Raw genomic sequence first — 25,831 nt, forward strand, 5'->3', positions numbered from 1 at the left:
ACTAGAAAAGAGGTGTTTGAGGGCTCCCAACATTCCCATAAAGGAATGATAAATGTTTAAGGATTGAAATGCTAACTATGCCTATTTGATAATTTCTTACTATATACACTGAATAATCACTACTTTTCCATAAACTCATTTGATCCTTTTTGTGTCCACTAAAACCACAAACATTAAACAATGCTTCTGACAAGAACTTTGAAGGCAGGGTTTGTCAGAGCTGAAGGGGGTGTGTATTGGTGTGAGCCTATATACCTGGGCCAGACAGGGACACTTGTCTCCCCTCTTTTCTCTGTTATTATCCCCAGCCTCTTGCTATATCATGACCAAGGAGTGAGGTGCTGTCAGTGTGTCCCAGTTAGGATAAAAAGACATTGGTTAAGCAATGGCAGTTCCTTCATCCACTGCATTGCGTTGGAGGCTATGTTGTAGGGTGACTTCAAATGAGTCTAGTAGACATTCATTTAATGCCACGGAGATAAGCTAAGCAAGGCACTGAGAGAACCTGGCCTAAAACGGTTCTCCTCCTGTCTACATTTGAGTAGGATTGAAGACACTTGGGAACACATTCATGTGATTACAAAGTAAACACAGCTACTGTCTGGCTTCAAAGGGACATTCTAAGACGCCAGATCTGAGGGTGAATGTGATTTGGAAATCCCAACTTTCAGTGTTCCCCTAGACACTAACAGCCACATTGGTTCTTTCTTTCTTCCACATCATTCTCAGTAGCCAAGGGCCAAATTACATAGATATCAATTAGACACAACAGAAGATAAACCACCCTCAGTGCAAAACGATTTTGCAGGATGAGTTATTCTTTAGAGTCCCCTTCATAATATATTTGAAATATAGATTGATGCGCAGCATTAGACACATTACTCTCATCTATTAGGCAAGAGCCTGCTGTGTCTATAAACTCAATTTCCTCTATCACGGTAGCTTTCTGGTTTATTTGGATAAATGTGGAGCTGTCCACTATTGTTTATTTTAGTAGTTCACGAGGGAACCAAAAACTTAATGATGTCAGATGAGGGGGCGTAACATCACCTCTGTTCTCAATGGCTGCTTTTCTTCTCAGTATGTTGGTTGGATTGTGAGGAATATTATATATAATTTGGTATTCTGGGGGCCAGTCTTCCTATACTTTTCTAGTGTCTCCATATTTTATCCTCCTTGATATAGAATTTCATAGTCTTCATTGTTGACTTAATGCTTTTAACTAATTCTATTCAGAGTCAATGTATTTTTCTTTAGTTCTTAGCCTTATCCCGTCCTCTTTGATATGAATTCTTTTTTTTTTTTTTGGCTCCTGATGTCCCAAGAAGTGTAAGCTGGTCAGAGGCCAGGTTTTTGTTTTGTTTATTTAAAGTTTAAAGGAGGTGACAGTGTTGTCATTTGCTAACAGACTAGATGGCAAGAGACACAATATGTCCTTACTTTCTCTCAGTGGAATGATCAGCCATTCCACCTTTCAGGGAAAGAAAACAGATGATGATGGGCCATTGACTCATACCAATAAGTCAATAAAAAGCATTTTAGTATCGCTTCTGTCCCCTGATGGTCCTGAGAAATAGGGAACTCATGCCTTTTATCACTGTTATGTGCTTGATTAACGTTAGACTTGCAGTCACTTATGCAAAACATAACTTACTCCGGACTTTTTAAACCTTCTATTAACTGTACACTTTTATGGGGTTGCTTAGGAGACTATAGATGAACAGGGAAAAGCCAAGTAAAAACGTCCTTGATTCTGGGATTGGTCAGCAGATTCCTGTACACGGTGTAACCAATCAATCACTTGGCAAAATAAAATTTCATACTCAATAGAAAGGCATAAACTCACATATATAAGACTATAGATATGCTCTTAATACATTTCAAATTAACATAAATTAGTGATACATAATATTAGCATACAACATTATAAGATTTCTTCCCCCTACCCCTGTTGGAAAGACAGTAACCCCACAATTCTCTCGAGATTCAGGAAGTCTGTAACTCTTGTTATTAAAAGAAAATTTAAATACACATACTCTAAATTTAGCTAATTCCCCCCAGAAGTCTATGGTGATAAAATTTAGGACATAAAGTAGCTTTAAAACCAGTTTTATTTTAAAAAAATGCATCTAATTCCCAGGCACTCCAAATTTCCTGGAAGGATTTCATTGCATTTATCACGGCCTGAGGAACAGAAGGAGATGGCCTTGCTTGCCACTCCCTTCTCTCTGGGGAGCAGAAGCCCGTCTAATCTAAACTTCATTACGGTGACTTTAAAGCGCTTATGGCGTAATATAAGTCAGCAAACGGAGAGAATCACATCATGGCCGCCCAGGCAAAAGTAAGGTAATATGTCCTTCTTCTCTAAAGATCACAGTCCCCAGGGGAGAGGCAAACGTGTTTGCACAAATCTTCCCACAAATGACCTAACTTGACTGAAAACCCAGCCCAAGGGAAGGGCCTTCCCTCGCAGCTGTGAAGAAAGTCATGATGAAAAGACTTGAAAGACCAGGGCAAGTTGCCCCTCCCTCTTCACCCCTCCCTTTGTTTTTTGAGCAGTAAAAAGCGTTGAAATGTGCTGCATTCCGTTTCTTATAAATTTCTCTCTGGTTACAAGAGGGGAGGAGAGTATTTTTTTCCTGTCCCCTTTCCCAAAATTTTTAATACCAATTCATAACCTTGCTGTTAGATCTTTCTGATATATTTTAATATTTACTTGAGGCCAAAAAGTTGATGATATAAAAAATAAAATTAGCAGCCCATGTAATGCACTCTCCTCTTTTTATGGCAGTATTAAATGTACTAATACAGTCGATGGGCTGTTTGTTCCTGATATGGAGGCTCTTACTATGAGATATCAATCTACGTAATGATTTGTTTGATACCAGGGCCCGGGCACAATTTCTTTATATTTGTTCATCACAATCAGAATATGAATTTTAGGTAATAGAATTTTCCCTGGCAGACATGAGAAGCCTGGTTTAAGGTGACCTTAAGAGAAATACATATGTTTCGGGGGTTTGCTTTGGGTCAGATCTGTCATATGAGGGAGGTTACATAGCTGAGCAGGGCATTTCGGCACACAAAAGATTGTATATGGCTTGTGTGCACAGATCCAACTCGCCATAGAATAGTTCTTTTCTGTATCTGGTGCCTCACCGTGACTACATTCATTTCTCCGCGTGCGTGCGCGTCCTCATTTACGGAGCAACAGCAAACAGACTTTCAGATTTATGCCATTATTTGCTTCTTCACCTTGAACTCCTGCTGAATTCTGCTCTGCTTTTGTAATGTGAATGCCAATGGCTGCTTGCCAGACAGGAACACTTCCTAGCTTCATGGAGGCGGTGCCCTCCCTTCCAGGGAAGCACAGGCCTCCGGATGAAAGCTTCGACATACAGCTTTAAACAGCCTCCCCAATGTTCCGTTGCCTAAATGCTAACATGAAATGCAACCGGGACTGCCACAATGGTTGTTACAATGTCAGGGAGCCAGAAACCTTTCACATGACAGGACAAGCGAAACCAGGGATTAGGGATTTGGGGTACTTGGAAAGGAGTTGCCACAAATGATCCAACTCAGATCTAATCCTGAGCAGAACTCATTAATTCAGCAAATATTTGATTGCCTTTTACAAGCGAGGCAGGGCTAGTCACCGCTGTGGGATACACAGGCTCCCAAGCCTAGTTTATTCTTACTAGACTTGGCCTACAGCGTAAGAACTAATACAGTAGTCACAATAACAGCATAGCTGAGCTCCTGGTGTGTGCCAGGACCTCGCATGGCAATCATTCCAAGACTCAGATATTTTCTCATGTTTTTTGAGTGTCTGGAATCAAATAGTATCTTCCGGCTGATGTTATAAGTTATTGTGACCTGTCTACTCATTGTTACCATGTGGTCTGTGATTCTGTCTTCCCAAACAGACAAAGTAAAGTTGATGAATGCAAAGAAATGGAGTCAGTTTAATGGACCTTCTCCCCTTGGGGAGGCATATCATACTGGGACACAACTGGCCATGTATGTACTAGATCGACAGAGTGATTCTCTATGTGCTAATCAATGTTTTAAAGAAAGATTTATTTTTTAAGTGTGTGTGTGTGTGTGTGTGTGTGTGTGTGTGTGTGTGTGTGTGTGTGTAGGTGTATGCGTGTGTGTACAGCTGCCTGAAGAGCTCAATTCCTCTGGAACTGGAGTTACACATAAGTCCCTACTCTCTGGTATGGATGCTGAGAACCAAACTTGGGTCCTATGCAAACTATTGCATACTCTTAACTGCTGAGACATCTCTCCATTTCAGCTTGAAGCATCTTCATAAATAGATGCTTTATTTCTGTTTGGTTAGACAAGAAACTAAGGGCCGGTAATACTAAACCGTATATAGAGCGCAAGTGCAGCAAGTGCACACATTCCAAACATGGCCTCTCTGATGCATCTTCTGTGATGTCATCTCCAGTGTGATACCCACAGTAGGACGAGGACTTCTTTCTACCATGATGCTACAGACTGAATACAGAAGAAAAGAACACTTATGGAGAATACATTAGGATCTGTGCCCATGATTGGAGAAATGAAGAAATGAACAAGACTTAAGAAATGAAGAATTCAAAAGCTCCCTGTGGAATGCAGAGAGACTGTGGGCCTGGCTACTACTCGAAGAGACCAATCAAAAGTACTAGCGCACAGTATGGCTCTGAGGGAGAGCATTTGCCTACCACAGGGTCAATCCCCAGTGTCATGGGAAACATTTATTAAAAAAGTCTTTTGTGAGTTGTAGATGTGATGGCTACTGGAGTGATAACTGCCTCAGAGACAGTGAGAAGGGCAAATCCTTGGGCAGCAACTTGGATATGACAGAAGATGAAGCATGCTCAGCCAGTCAACTCGTCCTTGTAGAGATTGAACCCTGGTCCAGAAGGTGACACCAGCAGTCCTTGTAGGACAGACTTTCAGTTGTTCCTGTCCCTCCTTGATTTTGCTTGAGCATACTGTACAAAGTCAGATTTGGCTTTTCTCTCTTGCTCTCATTCTTACCAGACAAGGCAGGAATGGCTAGTGCTGGCCACTCCTTGGACTTTGGACAGGGATCTTGGGAAGAAAGCAAGGCAGGTTGGCATATCTACTGACCATCCTGAAGTGTCTGGGCACAGGCCCTTGAAACTGCACTCACATGTTCACAAAGAAGCCACTCCCTTTTCAGAAGCAGAACTCACTTATGTCCAATGTCAAACAAGAGGTACAAATGTTACATGTGGCTGCGGGTGATAGAGGCCTAGCTAATGAATGACTTAATTTTCTTCCTGTAAATTGACAGGCCCTCTGAAATCAGGAGTACAACTATGAAATGACAATCCCACTGCCAAAGACTCGCTGGTGTGTAAGCGCTGACAGGACTTTATTATCCGGTTAAGAGCACATTAGCATATCTATTAGATGAACCCTCAGCTATACAATCGGAGCAGATAATGCCTAACTGGGTCCCCTGACTTATTTGTGCATAGCTCTTCTTTCCTTTGGACCATCTGGGGACAGGGAGTTAGATGGAAATGCTATTTGCTGGACTGCTTAGGTTTAACACTTGGTGTTCTGCCATTTGAATAACAGCAGGCAACCTTGTGACTTGTAAGTCAAGCAGGTGGGGCTTACCATCTCTCTAGACAGCCTATGCGCAATGGGTCTGAGCGAGAGCACCAGTGACGTTCCTAAACCGCATGCATCCTCACAAAGGATGCCAGGCAAGCATCGGAGTCTCATCATTTGCTGTCATTTTCTTTATGTTTTTCTAAAACCTGTTCTACTTTTTGAGATGAGAATACACAAAATAGCAGCCGAGAAAGCAGGATTCATCAAGTATGAGTCTCAACATATCAATTTTCAAGTGTAGCAACTTTAAACACACGGTAGGCTTTTAGTTTCCATAGAAAATAATCTCTCATTGTTTTCAAAAGAAACTGAAAGCACCCCAAATTACCACACTTTTAACATCCTGACATGTTGATGGCCCGCGTGCTTCACAGATCAAAGTTAGAATGGCAGAAGACAGAGAGCTGGGGAGCTTAACACACAGTATTTCATATTTAGCAGGAATTATAGCAGCGAACAAGACAAGGTGACTTTCTAATATCATTCATATATATATATATATATATATATATATATATATATATATATATATATATATATATATAATTTTGGCAGTGATCTGAAGAGCTAAAGAATAATTTAAGATGACATATAAGCTCCTATCTTTTACTCTACTGACTTCCCTTCCTGGTCACGTGGAGAAGCTTCTGAAAGCCTGAGAAGGGTTAAGTATGCTTTCTAACTCAAGGATGACAGATTGAGTTGTATGTCATGAGGAATGACTGTGTGGACTCTTAGTTTAGAATTTCTAGGATCATGTGGATTTAACAGCAGAGTCATGTGTTGGAAGTATCTTCCTCCCTTGATATGGGGAGCTCTGTAAAAACTTCTGTGCAGTTTAAGGAAATGAGACCTAGTCCAATATTGACCCGAGTGAAGAAGGCAGTTGATATCAAATGGCCCAATAGTGTTATTATACTGTTGGAAAAACCTCAATGAAGAGTGAGGTTTTCCAACAGGATAATAAAGCTATTGCAGAAGAGTGAGGTGCTGTGAAGAGACACCATGACCACAGCAACTCTTATGAAGGAAGAAACATTGCATAGGGACTGGCTTACGGTTTTAGAGGTTTAGTCAATTATCATCATGATGGGAAGCATGGTGGTGCACAGGCAGACATGGTGCTGAAGAAGGAGCTGAGAGTTCTACGTCCAGATGAACAAGTAGCAGAAAGAGAATGTCACACTGGGTGATCTCAAAGGCTACCCACAGTGACACATTTCCTCCAATAAGTCCACAGCTACTAAATGCCATTCCCTATGGGTCTATGGGGATCTTTTCATTCAAACCACCAGGTGGAGGTGGGAGGTGACAAAAGCGGAGGGTAACGGATCATGTAGCAAAATGGGTGGTAGGTTTCCCCTCATGTGGTGTTCCATCTGTGGGCTGAAGAATTGTTTCAAAAGTCTAGTTAGAAGCCATATTTTAAGGATGGAACCTTCTGTAGAAGGTTTTTAAAACATTGCTTGCTTTTCTTATGTTTTGTCTGAGGCCAGGTATCCAGATATAGTTATTTATTATGGATTAGGATATCAGCGTCAGAACATGGGAGTCACAGGTTCCATTTCTGGTGGATTCATGGCTGAACTCTTACTAGTTAGAAAGCAATGGAATTTCACCCTGCAAAGACGTTATTTGCAAATGAGTGGTAAAAGCTTTGAATTGGCTGACAGATTCTGGCCTTTGGGTCAAATCTAGTCTACTGCTTCTTTGCGTCTGGCACATGACCTTAAGAATTGTTTTTAATGAATAAAAAAAAATCTGAAGAATGGCATTTTGTGACCCATGGAACCTATGTGACCTATGATGCTCAGTGCCACTTGTGGATATGCTCCCCAGCCACTTATCTGAGTCACAATGGCTGAATTCTGCAGAACCCCAAATAGTCACCATTGTCTCTCTATGGGAAAGTTTGCTGACCTCCATAACAAAAGACAGGAGGATAGGGAAGAAGGCTGGGGGTGGGGCGGGGTACAGCTTCTGCCCACTGTGTTAGGAGAGGATACTAAGAGAATAAAAACCAACCAATATTCTCTGTGAATAAGGGTAGAACTGCATAAGAGGAATTGACACCACTAGGGGAATCATTGGGATTCATTTTAGGGTGAATCGTTTAGGATGGCTGCAATCCTGGGGAACTGTGGGAAAGACAGGGCGCCTATGAGAAGACCAGGGGAATGAGGCAGAGAAGACTACAACGCCTCACTTGGCTGCTATTAGCCAGACACACGACTAGTCTCAGAGCAGTGCTTACCAAATGATTTTTCAATTTCCTCTTCCATTCCAGAGTATGTTGGTGACTGGGCCATGCGACTTAAAAGGAATCATCATTTGACTTTATATAAAAGTTCTTTTTATCAGGAATGCATCTAGCTTGAAGCAGGATGAAGGTTCTAATCCGCTCCTGTTGTGTTACATATACTAGGAAGATGAGAGACCGATCATTTATACTGACTCTATATGACTTGAAAACGTAGGAATATGGAGGAACTTCTGACATTGTAGACAATGAAAACACTTGAGCTACCTAAAGAAGAAAGTCCTCTCCCACAAAAGCGGCTCCCTTGCCTTTCCCAGCCAAACTCTCTTAGACAAGGATTGGTTTGGGCCAGGGGCTGAGTGGTCTCATGATGGTTCCTGCTGCTTTTCAGAGTAATTTCTTCCAGGGTGTTTTTCCACTGGGGGACCTTGGCACAGAGAGGCCTGGATGGAAGATTATTCCATGGAAGTTCTCTTACTCCAGCTGCATGAGCAGGCACTGGGGGAATCTTTCCAGAGTCAGTGAAGGGCCATGTCTTCTAATCTACTCAAGGGCTGGCTGGCATTCTGTTTTTTACACCTACCCACATGCCTGGATATATGGAAGAACTCATCACGGGGCGAAAGCTATTCCAAATTGCTCGCTTCTGGAAAGGCTTCTCTTCACGGGTTTGAACATGCAAGAAAGATAATTTGACCTATTTGTCATAGTGCCTGGCAGGCCTAAACCCACTGCCTGCCCATAAATGTCCTGGAGCTGATGCTTCAATTTCAGGACCTGTCATGTTCTCGTGGAATAGGGAGTTGCGTGTGAACCAGAATGGACTGAGGTCTTGCATGCGCCTGTCTCTTTAACAGGGGCCCTGGGATTTTAGGTTCCATGTCTGTCTTTCCCCGATGGCTCGTTTTAGGTTGGTACAATCAATGCCTGTGCCCTGCAACACTCGCCTCTGTGTTTGGCATGCAGTGTTTGTGCCCCTGCAGCTTCGTAATTAATAATATACTGCTTTTCATCTTCAAAGTGATTTATACACATTAATTAATCCTCACTGTACTTCAGAGATTCTGTGCGTAAATAACTATCTTGCCCTCATGCTGTACTTAGGAAGCCAAGGCTCAGAAGGCAAACGGTTCTCCACGGAGAAATGGATGGCTGGGTCCAATGTCAGCACTTAGGATCTGGACCTCTCGCTGAGCCTGCAGATCTCTGGCCATCTCTGGGAGGAGTTGACAGTACTGTGTAGCTCCGCCTTTGCCTTTACTGTCATCACTACTGGGCAAACTGGCCAGTTACAATCACTCAGTTGGAGTCATAAACTATTTTTTCAGTACTCCAGGGTCAGAGTATAACCTTCCCTAAAGCATACAAAATACGGAATGATGGATTATAAACCAATAAACCATAGTAAGGTGCTCAGGCCCAGCCTCTAGTAGCCTCCAGACTAAGGATAAATATGTTTTCTAATCCATCATTTACAAGTTACACACCCGATTAAAACATTAAACTCTCACTACACAGTTGCCCATTTATGCGATCGCCCTTACAGAGAGCTATTATATTTTAACTATCAAGTTCAATAAATCAGGAGCTAGCCATCTATCTCTCCCCTGCAAGGGGTGGAGGAGACACACTAGGGACACCATTGGCAGAGGCAGGCAGTGCCTCAATTTCTATATCTGAGTTCCCCATGGTGCCCACTGGCCCAGCAGAACATTAAGCCTGAGAAGTGAGCACATGGACCCTTTTTGAAGTTTCTGACACAAAGCCAAATCATGCAAAGACCCTAAAGGCACATTCAATTTGCTTCCACCAACCCCCTGAAACAGCTACCTGGGGACTCACACAAAATTCCCTCTAATAATACAAAGATCTCAGTTAGATGATTGGGGTGGGGTGGAGTGCAGTTCAAGTCAATCCACAGCTCCATCCTTTATCAAGAGGGGAGAAGCAGACAGGACTTGAAATCAGGGATGATGAATGTCAGGCCTTAGTTCCCACTGGGCCCAGAGGGTTAAGAGTGCAAAATGTTTTGCAAAACCCCGGACAAACATGACTCATTTCCTTTCCCCAGAGTGTCAGCATCCTCAATTTCAGAGGACATTACTGATAAATTCAGCTGATAAGGAATATGTAAATGTTCATTTTTCTATAGTAGGACAAGCATAGTTATATTGTAGAAGACAATAAAAACTGTATATTGATTTTTGGCTTCTAGTAGTCTAACTTGGGCAAGGCCCCAAGTTTCTAGAGGCATACCATTATACCTCTCTGCCATCAGGTGAGCTTAGGGCAAATGTTCTGGGATGTTCTGGGGCTGCCTACTCTCTGGCAGGTATCAAGCCAGAGGGGTGGGATTAAGTATAGGAGTCCCACTGCTGAGTGAGCAAGGAGGACCGATATGGAGAGAGAGAGAGAGAGGAGAGAGAGAGAGGGGGGGGGAGAGAGAGAGGGGAGAGAGAGAGAGAGAGAGAGAGAGAAAGAGAGAGAGAGAGAGAGAGAGAGAGAGAGAGACTAGACAGCATCAGTAATGCCTTGTCTTCTTTTCCTAAATGGGAGGAGATTTTTTTTCCTGCATGTTTGGAACTGTTTTGGAGTCAGCCTCTTTTAGCTGGTGTTTTATAGGTTTGCTCTGCAACATGGCACAGCCAAACCAGGGAGATCTGTCATAGCTGCCCTAAAAGCAAGCCAGAACCAGCAAGTGTTTCAAATAAACTTTAGCAAACACCACCATAGCCTCTGCCTGGGCCAGGAGATCTGCCATTGGCAAGCCTAGCTGACAGAGCAGAGGCAATGGGGCTCTTTGTCAGGGCCAGGAACTGTGAACAGGCTTTGTGTCCAGCCCAGGATGCTCATGTGCACGTGGCACCCTGCCTCTGAGCTCCCAGACATCTGCTGTTTTCCATAGTTACATGGTGGTACCTCACAGATGCAAATGAACATTCATGACACACACACACACACACACACACACACACACACACACACACACACACACACACACACACACACACACGAAGGAAAGGAACCCCAGCAAGTTACCCCGTTTGCTACCCTTTCCCATACACTAAGTCACAGGGTTGCAGGCTGCTGCCACAAGACAGGAACTCTATTGAAATTAAGTGCAACAGTGGGATGAGAACCAAGGCTGAGCAGAGGAAAAGAAAGGAAGCCAGACAAGTCAACTGTATGTGAGAGTTTGAGTCTGGATGAAGACCATGTTGTAGCCTCTGGCCTCTTAATTCCATTTCTGTTCCATAGCTCTGAAAATCAATGAGCTGGTCAGAACTTTTCCCTGGTCAAGATGCTCTGTGTACACAGACACTTATCCTTCTCTCGAGTTTCTAGAGAACCAATGCTGTCTGAATATCAGAGCCCTGGTTTACATTCAAACCCAGTGATAGAGAAATCTAGATGGTTACTGTGGGAATGGAGGCTGGGATTTGTGGGGATGGTAATTCTTAGCTCTTCTCCAGGAAAAGACACAGCCAAGATGCATAACTTCACCTCCGATAAATGTCAGCTAGAGTCATGACTAGAATGGATTCCAAGAGGAAAAAAAAATCATCCTATCCATCACTCATAATTACGGTTTTTAAGAGCCAACAGGCAAATTGTACAGACATCAGAGGGCTTCAAAATTCACAAGTCCATGGCCTCTTCCTTGACCTTCTCACCACCAGGATGAAACCAAGGTGGCTTTCACTTACCTATGAAATATGCCAGCAAAATGGCCAAGAGGAGGGCGGCGGCGATGGCAGACAGGGCAGCGCATTTCCAACTGCAGTATTTGGAGGGTTTCTTCAGCTTGAAGGCCTTCCTGGAGAATGTATTCCGTGGCAGCAGGCGGGGTGGTGGTGTATAAACGGTCCCTGAGGTCAAAGGGTATCCCGGAGAAGAGCTGCTGAACAGGGGTGTGCTTCCAGACGACGTCTTGAAAAGGAAGTGCCTGGAAAAGAGATTGAAAGGATCAGCCTGACTGTGGTTGTGTAATGAAGAAGTTAGCTGCTGTTTTCCATAGTTACATGGTAGTACCTCATAGATGCAAATGAACATCCATGAAATAGGAAGGAAAGGTATCCCAACAATTTCTCCTGTTTGCTCTCCTTTCCCACATACTAAGTTTAGGGGTTTGGGCTGCCATAAGACATGAACCTTTACCTCTTATAGTTCTAGTAAAGTGTTCGTTAATTAACCTTTTAGGCCCAGAGGCTTTGGCTGGTAATATACCTTACTTCCACAAGTTTTTCCAATTTTATACTTTTACTGATGTGTCTAGATTCTACTTTCCAGAACAATCGGGCAAAGTGTTCAAAGCAAATATGAAAAGTGAATTACTGTCACTCACTCTGAGATGATGACAGTGATGCTGATGCTAAGTATTATCACATATTAGATATGTGCAATTGAAAGACACTTGAAATGTGTTGTCACTACCATTTACAAACTAAATGCTATAATATCCCTAATTTAGACACGAAACATCAGACTGGGGGAAGCTGGGTAAGTGGCTAAGGATTTAAACCAGGAGCTCTGTGTTTTGATGAAATCTCTGCTGTAAAATATTATCCCAGACTGCCTCTTTTTACCTCAATGCTTGTACATTTTCATCTCTCCTTCCTTCAGCAGTAACCATTAGTTACATTCCCTATTCAGACTGCATCGTTAGGTCTTGTGATCATGGTTATTTTTAAAAAACATCTTTGTCCATCAACTGAACATGGTGTCCTTGGTACTCAAGACCTATAATGTGATGACTATACAATAGAAAACAAAGTATGAAAAAAAATTCGTGACTTCTCAGAGGATCGCTACACGGAAGCTACTTCCTAGAGCATCTGACAATAGACTGTTATTTGGTATATATGCCAAGGCTAAGATTTGAACATGATTGACTATACTTTATTTAAGACAATGACATGTCTAGGAGGCGAAAGGTAAGGATGGCTAATTAGATGCTGGGGTCTGGCTGCTTGAGGGCAGGGTCTGAATGTCACATAGGACTAGTTCATCTTCATGTTTCCAGCCCCCAGTTAAGATCCCAACATCCAAGGTAGACTTTACTAAATGAATGCATGCATGCATGCACACATGGGTGAGTTATTGGAATCCTACTATTTTGTAGTTGCACTTGCCACAACTACAAAGACGATTCTTTCATCTCTTTACTCTACAGTCCTAGCGATATTTGTCTAGGCCTTCCTTCACTCTTGTTTTCTCTATTATATGCAATATATGTACACACCTGTACATTTTTAAACATTTTGTATTAGGTATTTTCTTCATTTACATTTCAAATGCTATCCTGAAAGCCCCCTATATCCCCCCCCCCCGCCCTGCTCCCCAACCCATACACTGCTGCTTCCTGGTTGTCCGTCTCCATCATCAGAACTGAATTGCTACAAAGAGAAAAAAACTAAGGAGGTATTTACATCAGATTTATTTAATTCCATGACTCGTCATCTAGCATATAGCCTGTACCACAGTGGTCATACAAGTTTTTGTTTGATGAATGGCCTATGATATTTCTTAAGGTCAAAATAATGTATGCTGCAAGTAAAGTACTGTGAACATTTTATATTTTAAAATTATGGTTCCTTCAATAATCTCGATGCCTGGTTTTAGAATAGAATAGATTAGATTACATGTTTGCCTATGAGCAATAGGTGAGCATGTGTATTTCTGCAGTCAAGACCCAGTATCCTACCTACAATAGGACCCACTGACTCTGGGTCCTGCATTATCCCTGGAGGCTGTGTGTTCTAGACTGCTCATTGGTGCTATGTTGTCTGTGTTGATTACTGTTAATTGGAACCCATGTATGGGCTAAATGGAACCCCCTTTCCATTTCTGTTCTGGTATTCAAAAATGACTAAATAAAAATACCAAAACTATGTAGTTTTGTTTCTCTTAAAATATACCCACATCCTGTTGATACAAATCTTTACAGGATAAACTTCAGGAACTCACTGCCCCATGTTGATTTTTAAAAAATTGTCTTTGTGTAAAGACCTGTTACTTTGTATACTAACCTAAGAAAAGATAAACCATCAAGGAAGAGACAATCTTCAGCTTCTATTTTACCAATACCTGAATTAGCATCATTTGTGTGCTCTGTAAATTCCAGGGCTTCCTCTGGTTAGAGGAATGCCCTGGCTGTGTGTCTTACATAGCTTCAAAACACATTGATGATTAAGACATTCTAATCTTATTTACAACTTTACAACTCTGTCCAACGGACAGAGAATGCATTAGACTGTGAATAGGTCTATTGTGTAAAATGTGGGTTTGACAGAAGAGGGCAGTTGGAGAAAGTGTCACAAAGTCTCAACTTCTAAATGGTTCAGCATAAAGACTGATCTTGGTCCCCGGCAGCCTATCGTTTCATTGGCTGTCCTTACCAAACTTTTCTGTTTAAATGGTTTTTGGTGTTTTTTTTTTTTAAAGTTGAAAAATAGAAAAGTAAAATACAATAACAAGAAACAAGAGTCACAAGGGAATGGCACAGTCATGTGGTTGTGGGGAGACTCCTGATTTCCCCCTGACCCGGCTATTAAGACAGCTTTTCCCCCTGAGGGGCCCTGCTCAGTGTGTGGTGGGGGAATCGTTTCTGGTGCCCCAGCTGAACTTCTTCCCAGCGGTTGGTCATGGAAATAGCTCTGCTCAGGACTCCAGGCGTCAGCAAAAATGTGTAGTTTCCAAATGCACTTGACATTTTTCAAGCACAACTCAATTGCTCTCAGAATTGGCCACTTGTGCCTTGGAAAGGCAAGGCAAATGAGGGGCCCCCAAAGTGCTGTCCTTGGGAGTTTGCTAACACTTCACGGGGTGACAGGAGCCAGTTTTTGATGTTTTACAAAAAAAGTCCAAGTGGTGCTCCCACACTTCTTTCCCTCTCGGATGTGCCGGACCAGGGCTTGGATTCTAACACTTATCCTGGGGAAATAGGTGGGGACCTTGGGATGGATCAAGACGGCTAGGAGGGACCTGCCCCTTGGTCTGTATGCTCAGCTCTGGATCCTAAGACTCAGTGACTTCCCAGGAATACAGCTATCATTGCTTCACTTTAAACAATCTATCTCTTGGGTAAGTGTCATCACTTTTCTTCATGTGAAAACAAAGCCATTTAATAAGGGTGGAGAGAGCATTCCTAACAGTCACCCTCCCACGGACTTTACGGGACAGCAAAGCTATGGATTTGAGGGGGAATCTGAGCTGGACCAGGCTTCTGCATCCAATTAGCTTAGGAAATGAATGGGACACACGTTTAGTTTATTTATTTTATTTCATATTTTCTGATTAAACAACCGTGAGAGACTTCAAAATGAAGTCTAACAAATGAAAAACCTAGCCGGTAGCATCCATGAAAGAGGAGTCTGTCAATTTAGAAAGCTGTGACTTTTTTATTTTACTTCTCTGGTTCACAGAGTGCTTGCCTAACCCACAGTGGAAGCTTCCAGAACTGGAGGCTGCTGATTCGCGGCTCCAACTAGGGATTTCTTTACAGTCCGTTTCTCCCTCCCCCATTTATCACAAGTAAACTTTGTCATTAACCTCAAGCAAGAGACAGTTAAATACATAAAATCCTTTAACACCAAGTACTGTTTTCCAGCAGGCAACAAACCAGTGGGGTCCTTAGAGGTGGTTCCTTGGTTTCTTGATGGTTTGGTTTTATTCCCAGGGGGAAATCCCAGCGGGGCGTCGAAACAGAAATGCACTGCACAAATAATCCTGCTGCAGCAACTCCAAAGGTCAGACTTTTTTCCCCTTCTCCCTGCTTCTCTCCTTTCTCACTCTGTCTCCTGCTATCTCATCAACAGTGCAGCCTGACGACTGATGGTGACCCGCAAGGAGGGGCTGTTTTCCACTGCGCATGCTCGAAGCAGGCAGCAGTAAACATCCTTCTAGAACCACAACAAAAGTCCTGAAGGGTCTCCATGCTATTGCACGTGCCGAAAAGCAGCTCTTGTTACCAGGCAGAACAGGTGTCAAGTGTTGTTCTCCTGAGAAAACTGACCCCTCGCCCCCTGTAAATAAACCCATGGATAAACAGAGAAACGGATGGAAATATATACACAGCTCGCTAATCGCTGAGATTTTTTTTTTTTTTAATAATCAAGGAGGTGGCTGAAATTTGGCAGAAAAGCTAGCAAAAGGAGAAAGTCTGAAAACCAGCAGGAATAGGGGTGGGGGACTCGGTGAGGGAGGTCAGGTGTGCAATGGGACCCGAGGTTCCCTTAGTCCCATTACGCCTGCCATGCCCTTTGAAGCGCCGGGTTTATTGTCTTTAAAGGAGTAGGCTTAATAAAGAGACACGCCATAAAGTGTACCGTAGCATGTAAAGTTACTGTAATTAGGTTTTCAGGAGTTATAATAAAACATTTAGCCGTAGAGAGGTTAAATAACCACTATCCTTCCTGACATCAATATTCTATTCTCCAGTAGGAGAGTGATGGTGGTGGTCCAGGAGAAACTTGATAGGTCGGTTCCTGGGAGACAGAGGGAGGTGTCCGGAGGTGTGGGGTGAAAGGAGAAGAGACAAAGAGAGTGCGCAGGTTAAGATGGAAAAAGACAAGGATCCTGGGAAATGCGCAGCTGCCAGCCAGCCAGCAACGCCAGGTAATCGCTTAGGCTCTGTCTTTTACGAAATGTCCACCTGATCGAGAAATCAAATTGTCTACCCTAAAAGTAGAAAGCAAAGTTGTGAACTCACCATCGACAGGCTGCTAAATATTTGGCCAGCCCTCTTTGTCCATATTAATTATTCTTTACTCTTCCTACTGACTGTTATTTTAGAAAGCAACAGGATCGCGCAAAGGAGGCAGTTGTCATCCTGCTGTTCTTGCAGGCAGTGTTTGAATCTAGGCTCCATGTTTATTACCACATGAACTTAGGTGATTTAGCTAATCTCCCTGGAAGGTTGATCAAGAAGTTCATTATTTACTTCATGAACTTGATAGGGGATCTTAAATTTGGAGAGAGTTTATTCACATGGCATGCTTAGCTTTAGCCTGTGTGAACGGTGAATGCATATGGCTATTAAGTGTCTTGGGGACAAGAACTACGTGCTATGTGTTCCTTTGTGCATATTAGTGATCCTTTAAATTATTTGTCAGAAGAACAAATTCTCATTATGACAATGTGTGGTCCACCCCTCCAAAATATTTTCTGAGGACGAAAGGAGATTTGGGGAGACAGCTAAAGTGCTTGTTTCCTCCATTTAAAAGTTTATATTTGGATTGAAAAGTAAACTATGACTTTTAAAATTAAGACTTGAAAAGGATTTAAATGGCTAGTTCTTGACAAAACAAAACAAAACAAAACAAAAAAACCAACCAACAGTAAGAAGAAACCAGTAATCCCATTAACACAATTGAAAATCTTTCTCCTATTACAGAGCCCTCAGATTAGATGCCGATTCAGTGTAAAATAGATTTTCAAGGTCTCCCATCTCTGGACCTTTCCGTTCATAAGGAGGCACTCTGCATTAGTTTGTTTCATGAACAATGGGAAAATCCTCTATTTTGTGCTCTTCAAAATTTGCAGCTGTACCAAAAATACTCACAGCTGGAATAATTAGCAGCTCAATTTATCGCCTTCCGTTTTCCAAATAGAAGCCCCAACTCTCGATATTTAAATTGTGTCACACTGTGATATAACATCGCTTTTTTTCCCCCCACATTGTAAAACGTATTTTCTCCTTCATAGAATGGTCTGCTATGCATCGTGACAGGTAAGGTCTCTGGAGGTCACTAAAGAAACCTGGTGTTTTGTGAGCAAATTCATCTCTACGAAACGAGTCTTCTTTTCCCCAACTCTGGTGCTGTTAAGTAATTTGTTGACCTTTTTTTTTTTTTCAGGTTTAAAGTTGGGAGTCCTGAAAACACACACACACACACACACACACACACACACACACACACACACACACACACACACACACACATATTAGGTGACAAAAACAAGACTTGTGACTTTGACATTAAACTTGACCTTGAGTTCATCATACAATGGACTTAACAGAAGCAGCCATTTCCAACAGACTGCTCTGAGAGTTCCCTAGTCACCAGGGTGGATGAAGGGAGAACCTACCCCTGTAGATACAGTGACTGAGCAGGATAACCTCTTCCATCACCACACACAGAGTCAGAACCTTGAGCTGGACCCCTTCATCATCCTGTTACCATGTCTGCCTTACACTTTCGCCTCAGTCAACCTATCCGAGCGATCCTGCTCTCTCTCTCTCTCTCTTGCTTTCCAATCTCTGTTACAATTCACGGTTGGCATTCAAGAATGTCTGGAGAAGGAAAACACAAACAAACGATGGCCGAGTCATTTTGGAGCCAGGCACAGCCAGACTTCAAACTCTGCTGGGAGTGGCATGACACTGAGCAGAGCAGCTCTTCGCTCTAACCTCAGATGCCTCTGTGAAGTGCTGAAGAACAACATGAATCTGAACTCTGAGCCTGGAGGTCTGCTCCTTGGAAGACTTAACGCACCATGCCCAAATGTGCACCTTCTTCCGTAACGAGTATATAATCTAACACCCAGGTCACAAGTATGAAGCCAAGTCAACTGGTAATCGCTGAGCCTGAGTTCATGTCACACAGCCTTTTGACGTCATGGTAAATGACATTGCACCCTCTAGGGAACTGCTAATTGCAGAGGCTGAGGCGCTGTCCACCTTTATTTTCAGGTAGGATCTCATCTCTCACTGGCCTGGAACTTGCTGGGGTTCTAAGCCTTATGGCCGCATACATGGTTTTTGTTGTGGCTGTTTTTGTTTTTTGCTGTTTGTTGTTTGTTTGTTTACATGGTTTCTGGGGATCGAACTTGGGTCCTCCTGCTTGCAGAGCAAGCACTTTATTGACAATTACCTTGCCAGCCTCCATCATTTATAGATTTTATTATCCCCCACCCCACCTCACCCCACCCCCTGAAACTGCTATTTTTGACTTCTCTGTCTTTGCTGAGGTACGTACGCCAGGCATGAGTGCTGACCACTTCTATTGTGGACACCCAATGAATTGGAAAATAGTGGGATAATGCATTTCTAAAAATTAATTTCTAGAGTTTCCACTTAGTGACGGTGTGCATTTTCCAGCTCTGACCTCCCTTTGTTCCACAGCAATGCAACGGTTGTACATGTGCACGCACCCCTGTATGCTAATCTCTGGTCCAGCTCCTCGTTTGTGGCTGGGAACTCACAGATAATCTTCACAGGAGTCTGTAAGAAGCAAGGGTAATGCATTTGCTCCTTATCTGTCCCGTCCCTGCCCACCTGTAGAGCGGTTTATCTTCACAGGTTTGGTATCTCTGTGAACATGAAGATCTCATGGTACATTTCTCATCTGAATCACTTTCAAAAGAATAGAATCGGGTGGCTTTCAACTCTGGAAAGTGCCCCCTTCACCACCGAGAAGCCCCTGTAAATTTCTCTTGCTTCTCTCTCCTCTAGAACAAAGGAGTCCTGCCCTGCATACCTTTCCTTACATTTTCTTCTCTTTGATACTTAAAGGATTTTGTTGAGGAGGAAGAGCTTCCTCTAGTTAATGCGGAAGGAGGCCATGCTGACGAATTTACAGTGTACACACGGACCTGCAACCAGCGTTCGTAGCTCAGATATACTGGTTTATGGTGTTGCAGCCTCCAAGTTAACCACTGTGTAGAGACATCAGGTTATACTACTCTGAGAATAATTGGAAAGCAGACTCCCCCCTACCCCCCAGCTCCTTCTTAGAAAAACCCAAAACAACCCACAGCCAGACAATATGTTGAGAGTGAGAGACCTTGGAACACTGGGTCCTAAAAGGGATGTCTCCATCCAATTCAGGGCTCAGGGAACCCTGAGGAAGAGGGGGAGGTGGAAAGGGGGTAACAGCCAGGAGAACGGACAGCATCCAGGAAGCGGGGTTCCCTGAATCAGCATGAGCAAAGCTCATAGTATCTCACAGAGGCCGGTGGCATGCACGGGGCCTGCATGGCTCTGCGACAGATGGGGCCCTATAGCTGATAGGAGAAGTGAACATTCACCTGTCTCCATCCCTCACCCAGAAGCCATCTCCAATTGATTGCCACTTGCAAATGAAATATTACTTTTCTCCAAGAGAGTCTCACTGGGTAAACTTCTTAAAGGGTAGGTCCAGCCATATGTGGTTAACAGAAAGGGAAGTTCTTTATTGTCTTCACATTACAGATTCTTTTCTTACTCTGACTTCTGGTCTGGTCTTGTGTTTATATGGGATTTCTGTGTGTACAAATATACGTGACTGTGTTTATCTGCATTTCTTGGCCACTCACTCTTTCTCTTTTGGTTGTTTTGTCCTTTTTAAAAAAATTTATTGTATTCTGACTTTGCTTTTGATTTATCTTATTTTATTATTATTTCCTTGGTGCCTGTTTGTTCTTTGACGAGAGACAGAAAGGGTGTGGCCATGGATTGGGGATGGATAGGGAGGAAGTGAGATATATAGAGGGAAACTATAATCAGGATATAATCTATGAAAAATATTTTCAATGGAAGATAAAGAAAGAAAGGATGAGCCGGGAGGTGGTGGCACACGCCTTTAATCCCAGCACTCGGGAGGCAGAGGCAGGTGAATTTCTGAGTTCGAGGCCAGCCTGGTCTACAAAGTGAGTTCCAGGACAGCCAGGGCTACACAGAGAAACCCTGTCTCGAAAAAAAAACAAAAAAATGGAAAGAAAGAAAGGATGAAGCAGAAGATCATTTTCCAGTCTCACTGTCTTGCTGTCTTTCCTGTAAGTACATCTTTAGAACCTATAGGGTCCATGGTAGTCCTCAAAGTGTTTTTCTCTAGAATTCAAAAGCTTTAGAATTGAAATGAACTTAACATCGTATAAGATTAACCATTCCACTCTTACATGGACAGCTGAGGGCAACTGTGCATTTTCAGTGCTGAATAGTGGCCAATTCTGTTTAGTTCCAAAGAGATTTCACTACTGGCTTCTCCCCTATCCCCTGAAGTCCATTAAGCAGCAACTCACTATTCCCTGTGATCTCCCATGCCTCACTACTGGCAACCACAGGTTCAGCTTCTGTTTGTCCCTCTTTTCTTATTCTTGATACTTCACAATGAATACATTTATACACTGTGGCCTTTTAGTGTCTGTTCTATTGTTCCTGGTCTAGTGTTTTAAAATATACTCCCTCCCCAGTTGTAGCCTTTAACACATCCATTGTAGCACATAATGGTATTGAATCCCTTTTGGGGGCCAAACACTATTCCTCTGTGTAGTCATATTACTTTCTTTCTCTCATTCATCCATAGGCAGACATTTCTACCATTCCCTATTGTGTGTAAAGTTGCCATGGGCATTGATGTAAATATTGTCTTGTGAGCCTGCTTTCGGTTTTTCTTGAGATCATCTTCCGAGCATACTTGCTGGGTTGAATGGCCATTTTGCATTTAGCTTTTAGCGGGGACCTCTAGCTAGTTTCTAAATACAGCAAATGACAATCAACACTGGGCTTCTCAGTATAGTCAGATTGCAGTTGGCACTCGATATTTTCCGGGTCCTCTTGACTCCTACTTGTGTCCCGAGTTTGCTTTCAAAACTTAATGAATTACGAAATCAGAGGAGCCATGATTGAACCAGATCTCACCAAGAGCAATACTTTATATTGCTTTACAATGCTTTGCAAACATCATAATTTACAAAATGTTTCAATGCGACTCAGCTAGCTCTCATATCAGAAGATAGATTTGACTGAGAGCCTGGGAGAGACGACTGCCCAGCAAAGCTCCCTACTCATGACATTTCTATACAAGTTTTATTACTAGCCCATGCCCTGAGAACTATGACATAGACAGCGCTTTACTCACCAAACCCAATATTGCCCGACCTGATGAGAGTCTATGTGTGTATGCATGGACTTTAAAAGTTTGTGATAACACAGAAATTTTGTCTGATTTCAGAGAGGGAAGTCACCAGGTCTTTCTGGACCGGAGTCTGTAGACACTCTGAGCTTCATTTTTCTGTCATAAGATCAAAGAGGGTCTAACAATCACTTCTGATTGGCTGTATTGGCTCAGTGACTACATGTGTGTTACTAGCTATTAGTAAAGGTTCCTTGGTATCTGAGAAACAATGGAGCCTGCAGAGTGACTGCAGATCTTTTCAGGCCTTTACTATTTTAATAACTAAAGTATTCCAGTGCTCTATACTAATTATTACTCTGACTACCACATTCTAGTGTTTTTCTCTTCTTTGCTCCTTCTTCCCTTCTCTTTCTTTCTTTCTTTCTTTCTTTCTTTCTTTCTTTCTTTCTTTCTTTCTTTCTTTCTTTCTTTCTTTCTTTCTTTCTTTCTCTTCTTCTTTCTTTTTCTCTCTCTTTCTCTTCTTTCTTTTTCTCTCTCTTTCTCTTCGTTCTTTCTCTTCTTTCTTTCTCTCTTTCTCTTCGTCCTTTCTCTCTCTCTTTCTTTCTTTCTTTCTTTCTTTCTTTCTTTCTTTCTTTCTTTCTTTCTTTCTTTCTTTCTCTCCTTCTTTCTTTCTCTCCTTCTTTCTTTCTCTCTCTCTTTCTCTTCGTTCTTTCTCTTCTTTCTTTCTCTCTTTCTCTTTGTCCTTTCTCTCTCTCTTTCTCTCTCTCTCTTTCTTTCTTTCTTTCTTTCTTTCTTTCTTTCTTTCTTTCTTTCTTTCTTTCTTTCTTTCTTTCTTTCTCTTCCTTACTTCTTCCCTCCCTCTCGCCTTTCCTTTCTTATGTTCCCCTCTCCTTTCTTCTCCCTCCTTTTTCCCCTTCTCCTCTTCCTCCTCTTCTTTATTCTTTTGAGAGGAGATCTCACTGTTTAGTCCTGATTGGCTGAAGACTTCCTGTCTAGATCCAGCTTGCCCTGACCTCACAGAGACCCATTTGCCTTTGTCTACGCTAGGTTTAAAGGTGTGTGCTGCCATACCTGGCTTGGCCATGTACCTTTTTTTCCCCCTTCAGTTTAAAACATATTATGTGTTATTCTTTATTTGAAAAATAAAGCTATAATAAACCTTTCTGCTTCCTAAAATATACTAGAATCAGAAAGGAAAGGAAAACAAATTTCTGACAGTAAAACAGAAAAAAAAGGCTCCCACAAAACAAAACAAAACAAAACAAAACAAAACAAATCATGACAAATCAAGAACAATTATTTCTAGATTTTCATAGCTACTCATGGGTTGTTTGTTGTGGGATAGAAGGAGTGTAGGTGGGAGAAAGGAAGGAAGGAAGGGAGAAAAGGAAAAAAGGGAAGAGAAAGGAAATAATGAAGGAAGGAGGGAAGAGAAAAGAGTTTTAGTAGTAATGGCTAAATGGTTAAAAAAAAACAGGCTGAGCATTTCATAAGAGTCTTTAAGAAACAGAATTGATTTATCATAAATATTGTTCAGCTGCTTCTGTGGTCTGAATGCTTGCCCTTCTTCCAGACAATTCTGAACTTATGACAGCATTACAGTACCACTGTGGAGAAGACCCTTGGGAGACGATGAATGGGTCATGGGGACTCTCCCTCCATTGCAAGAGTTGTTTCTTATCTTGGAAGTTCAAGGCTAGTGGGTCCTGAGCTGTATTTGTCTCTCCCTCTCTTTCCTCTCTCTGCACTCCAGGCATAAGATCACGCAGCCAGGAAGCTCCGTGCCAAGTGTTAGCTCTTCATTCTTGCATTTTCCAGCCTCCAGAACCCTCACAGTAAGCCAATACATTTCCATTCATTAATCTAACAGATCTCAAGCATTCTGTTATAGTATTACAAATGGACTAGGACAATAGGCAGCAGTGTGTGTGTGTGTGTGTGCATGCACATGAAAGCACATACATGTGTACACATGTGTATAAAGCCCAGAGATCAACACATCCTGAGGAAGTTGTTCCTTGTTTTTATGAGACAGGGAGGGTCTCTCACTGGGATGTGGGCTCCTGGATTAGGCTAAGATGCCTGGCCAGTGAGCACCAGAGAGCCACCTCTCTGCCTCCTAGCATCGGGATTACAAGGACATCACACCACAGCTTTTCACATGTGTGTTGGGGATCAAGCTCAGGTTTTCCTGTTAGTGCAGTGGCAAGTCCTTTCCGTATTCAGCAACCCCCAGCTACCAATCCCAGATCCAGCGCTGGCAGAAGCAAAAGAAAAATGAAAGAAAAACTAAAGGCTGCTACTCATTTTATGAATTAAAGATTGGCTTCCCCCTACCTATATGTACAGTGTTCTAGAATTCCAGCTAGGGCAATGCTACTCTCTAATTTTAAAACTCCAACATAAAAAAATGGTTGTCTTTAACACAATTTATTTTTCCATTAGAATTTACATCAGCCCCTTCGAGGCATAAGAAAATAGGAGAAAACCCATCAGCATATTTACCCACATTTTGTTATATGCGCATCATCCATAGGTATAATATTTTCTTCATATGTAGCACTCTTCATGAAATGATATAAGAGCTCTTCAGGGATATTAATTAAGTTTTACAGCAACCCCTGTGACACATCTGCCTGCCTGCATATATCTGTTAGATACTCAGAAATTAGTGCTGGTTAGAAGTGTGCCATTTAAGTGTGTTTGTAGGCCAGCCACATACTCGCTGACAATGTGCCAAACAGATCCACGCATTGCAGTTGTCAAGGAAAAAAAAAGTGCCCTTCAATAAGGCGACCAACATTTAGCATCAATATGAAAGTAAAGCTCTGGTGCTTTATATAGCCTCAGCTGGATCCTGCAGCATCCTAGCCATAGAACAAGCATCAAGGAAGAGGCTGTGAAAACATGGCTTCTTTGAAAGATACCTGATTTCTTTAGTGTTGGGTTTCCTACAACGCTGGGGCGAGGCTTCTTAAAAATTCAAGTGTCAAGGAAGACTGTCATGCATGTTTGCCTTAAGTACCTGAAAAGCTTGTCAGTGCCATCTTGCAAATCTTGACGAAGATGCGGGTGGACATGCCAAGGCATGGTGAATCGAAAGCCACCTGACAGGGAGGTGGGTTGTTAGACTGAGAGGCAGGTGCCTGCCTGCAGGCATTTTCTTTGCAACTGGCAGAATTAAGTAAAACTTAAAGGCAAGTCTGGTGTGGAGGGGAGCCCTCTCTGCTGAATCCTCAAAGGTTTGCACTCGAACTGGGGTTCTTTCTAACTCTTAGATTTTGCTACACAAGAGCATTAAGCAGTTATGTGAAGGGCAACGCTTGCCTTTCATGGTAGCAAGGTGAAGAACCGGGAGAAGGGAGTGGGAACTGGTCTGGAGCAGGCTTGTACTGCACCCACCGAGGAGGGGAGTCTGAATAAGGCAGTGTCTAGTGGGTAAGCATCATCAATGTGTGGGGTTCTGAGCCTGGTGACTCTGCCTATAACCTGTGCAGCCTTTGTTAGTGTTATATCTTAGTTTGCTCAAGTGCAAATATTTAGAGATATTGAGAGGATTAAATGGGGCTTAGCACATGCTTGACATTGAGTAGACCCTCAAAATAATTGTTAGCCATTGCTGTGGTGGAGATAATTGCTCACGAGTCCCACGTGCTGTGTCCTTCAAACACTGCTTGCTTTTTTTTTTTTCTCGCCCTCGCTGTTTCCTTCCCCTTTCCTCCCTCTTCTTTATGCCTTCTTCATGCCCGCCTTTGTCAAAGATGGGATTCCCAGTTAGCATCAATATTTCTATCACTCCTTTCCTTCCTAGGTCAATCAAGCTCATCCTTTGTGTGGCAAATCTGACTGCAACACATCAGTTCCCTTACCCTACAGAGTGTGTCTGAGCCTTAGATATGGTCATGAAGTCTCTATACCATTGTCTCCTAAGACTTGGTCCATCTTACCCAAATGCTATTTCTTCTGGCTAGAGATGCTATTTAGATGGGGAGACTCTCCCTCTTCAATTAAATTGAAAGCTGGACACTAATCTCTGCAGCCCAGGCTTCCCCAAGATGCTGCTTGTGTGTGCCTCTGTTACCACGGAGCC

The 25,831-nt window shown here is 42.6% G+C and overlaps 1 protein-coding gene across 22 annotated transcripts in view; it reads right to left on the bottom strand.

The window, feature by feature from the left end:
* The window catches only part of Tenm2 (teneurin transmembrane protein 2), a 1,230,398-nt gene that overhangs the window by 254,965 nt on the left and 949,602 nt on the right, over positions 1–25,831 (bottom strand). For all 22 annotated transcript variants that reach the window (XM_030245994.1, XM_006533290.3, XM_006533295.4 and 19 more), the window contains one exon: positions 11,611–11,849. In XM_030245994.1, the coding sequence (XP_030101854.1) occupies positions 11,611–11,849 (239 nt within the window). The remainder of the gene's footprint in view (positions 1–11,610; positions 11,850–25,831) is intronic.

This window comes from Mus musculus, chromosome 11 (assembly GCF_000001635.26).
Source record: "Mus musculus strain C57BL/6J chromosome 11, GRCm38.p6 C57BL/6J".
NCBI classification, from domain to species: Eukaryota; Metazoa; Chordata; class Mammalia; order Rodentia; family Muridae; genus Mus; species Mus musculus.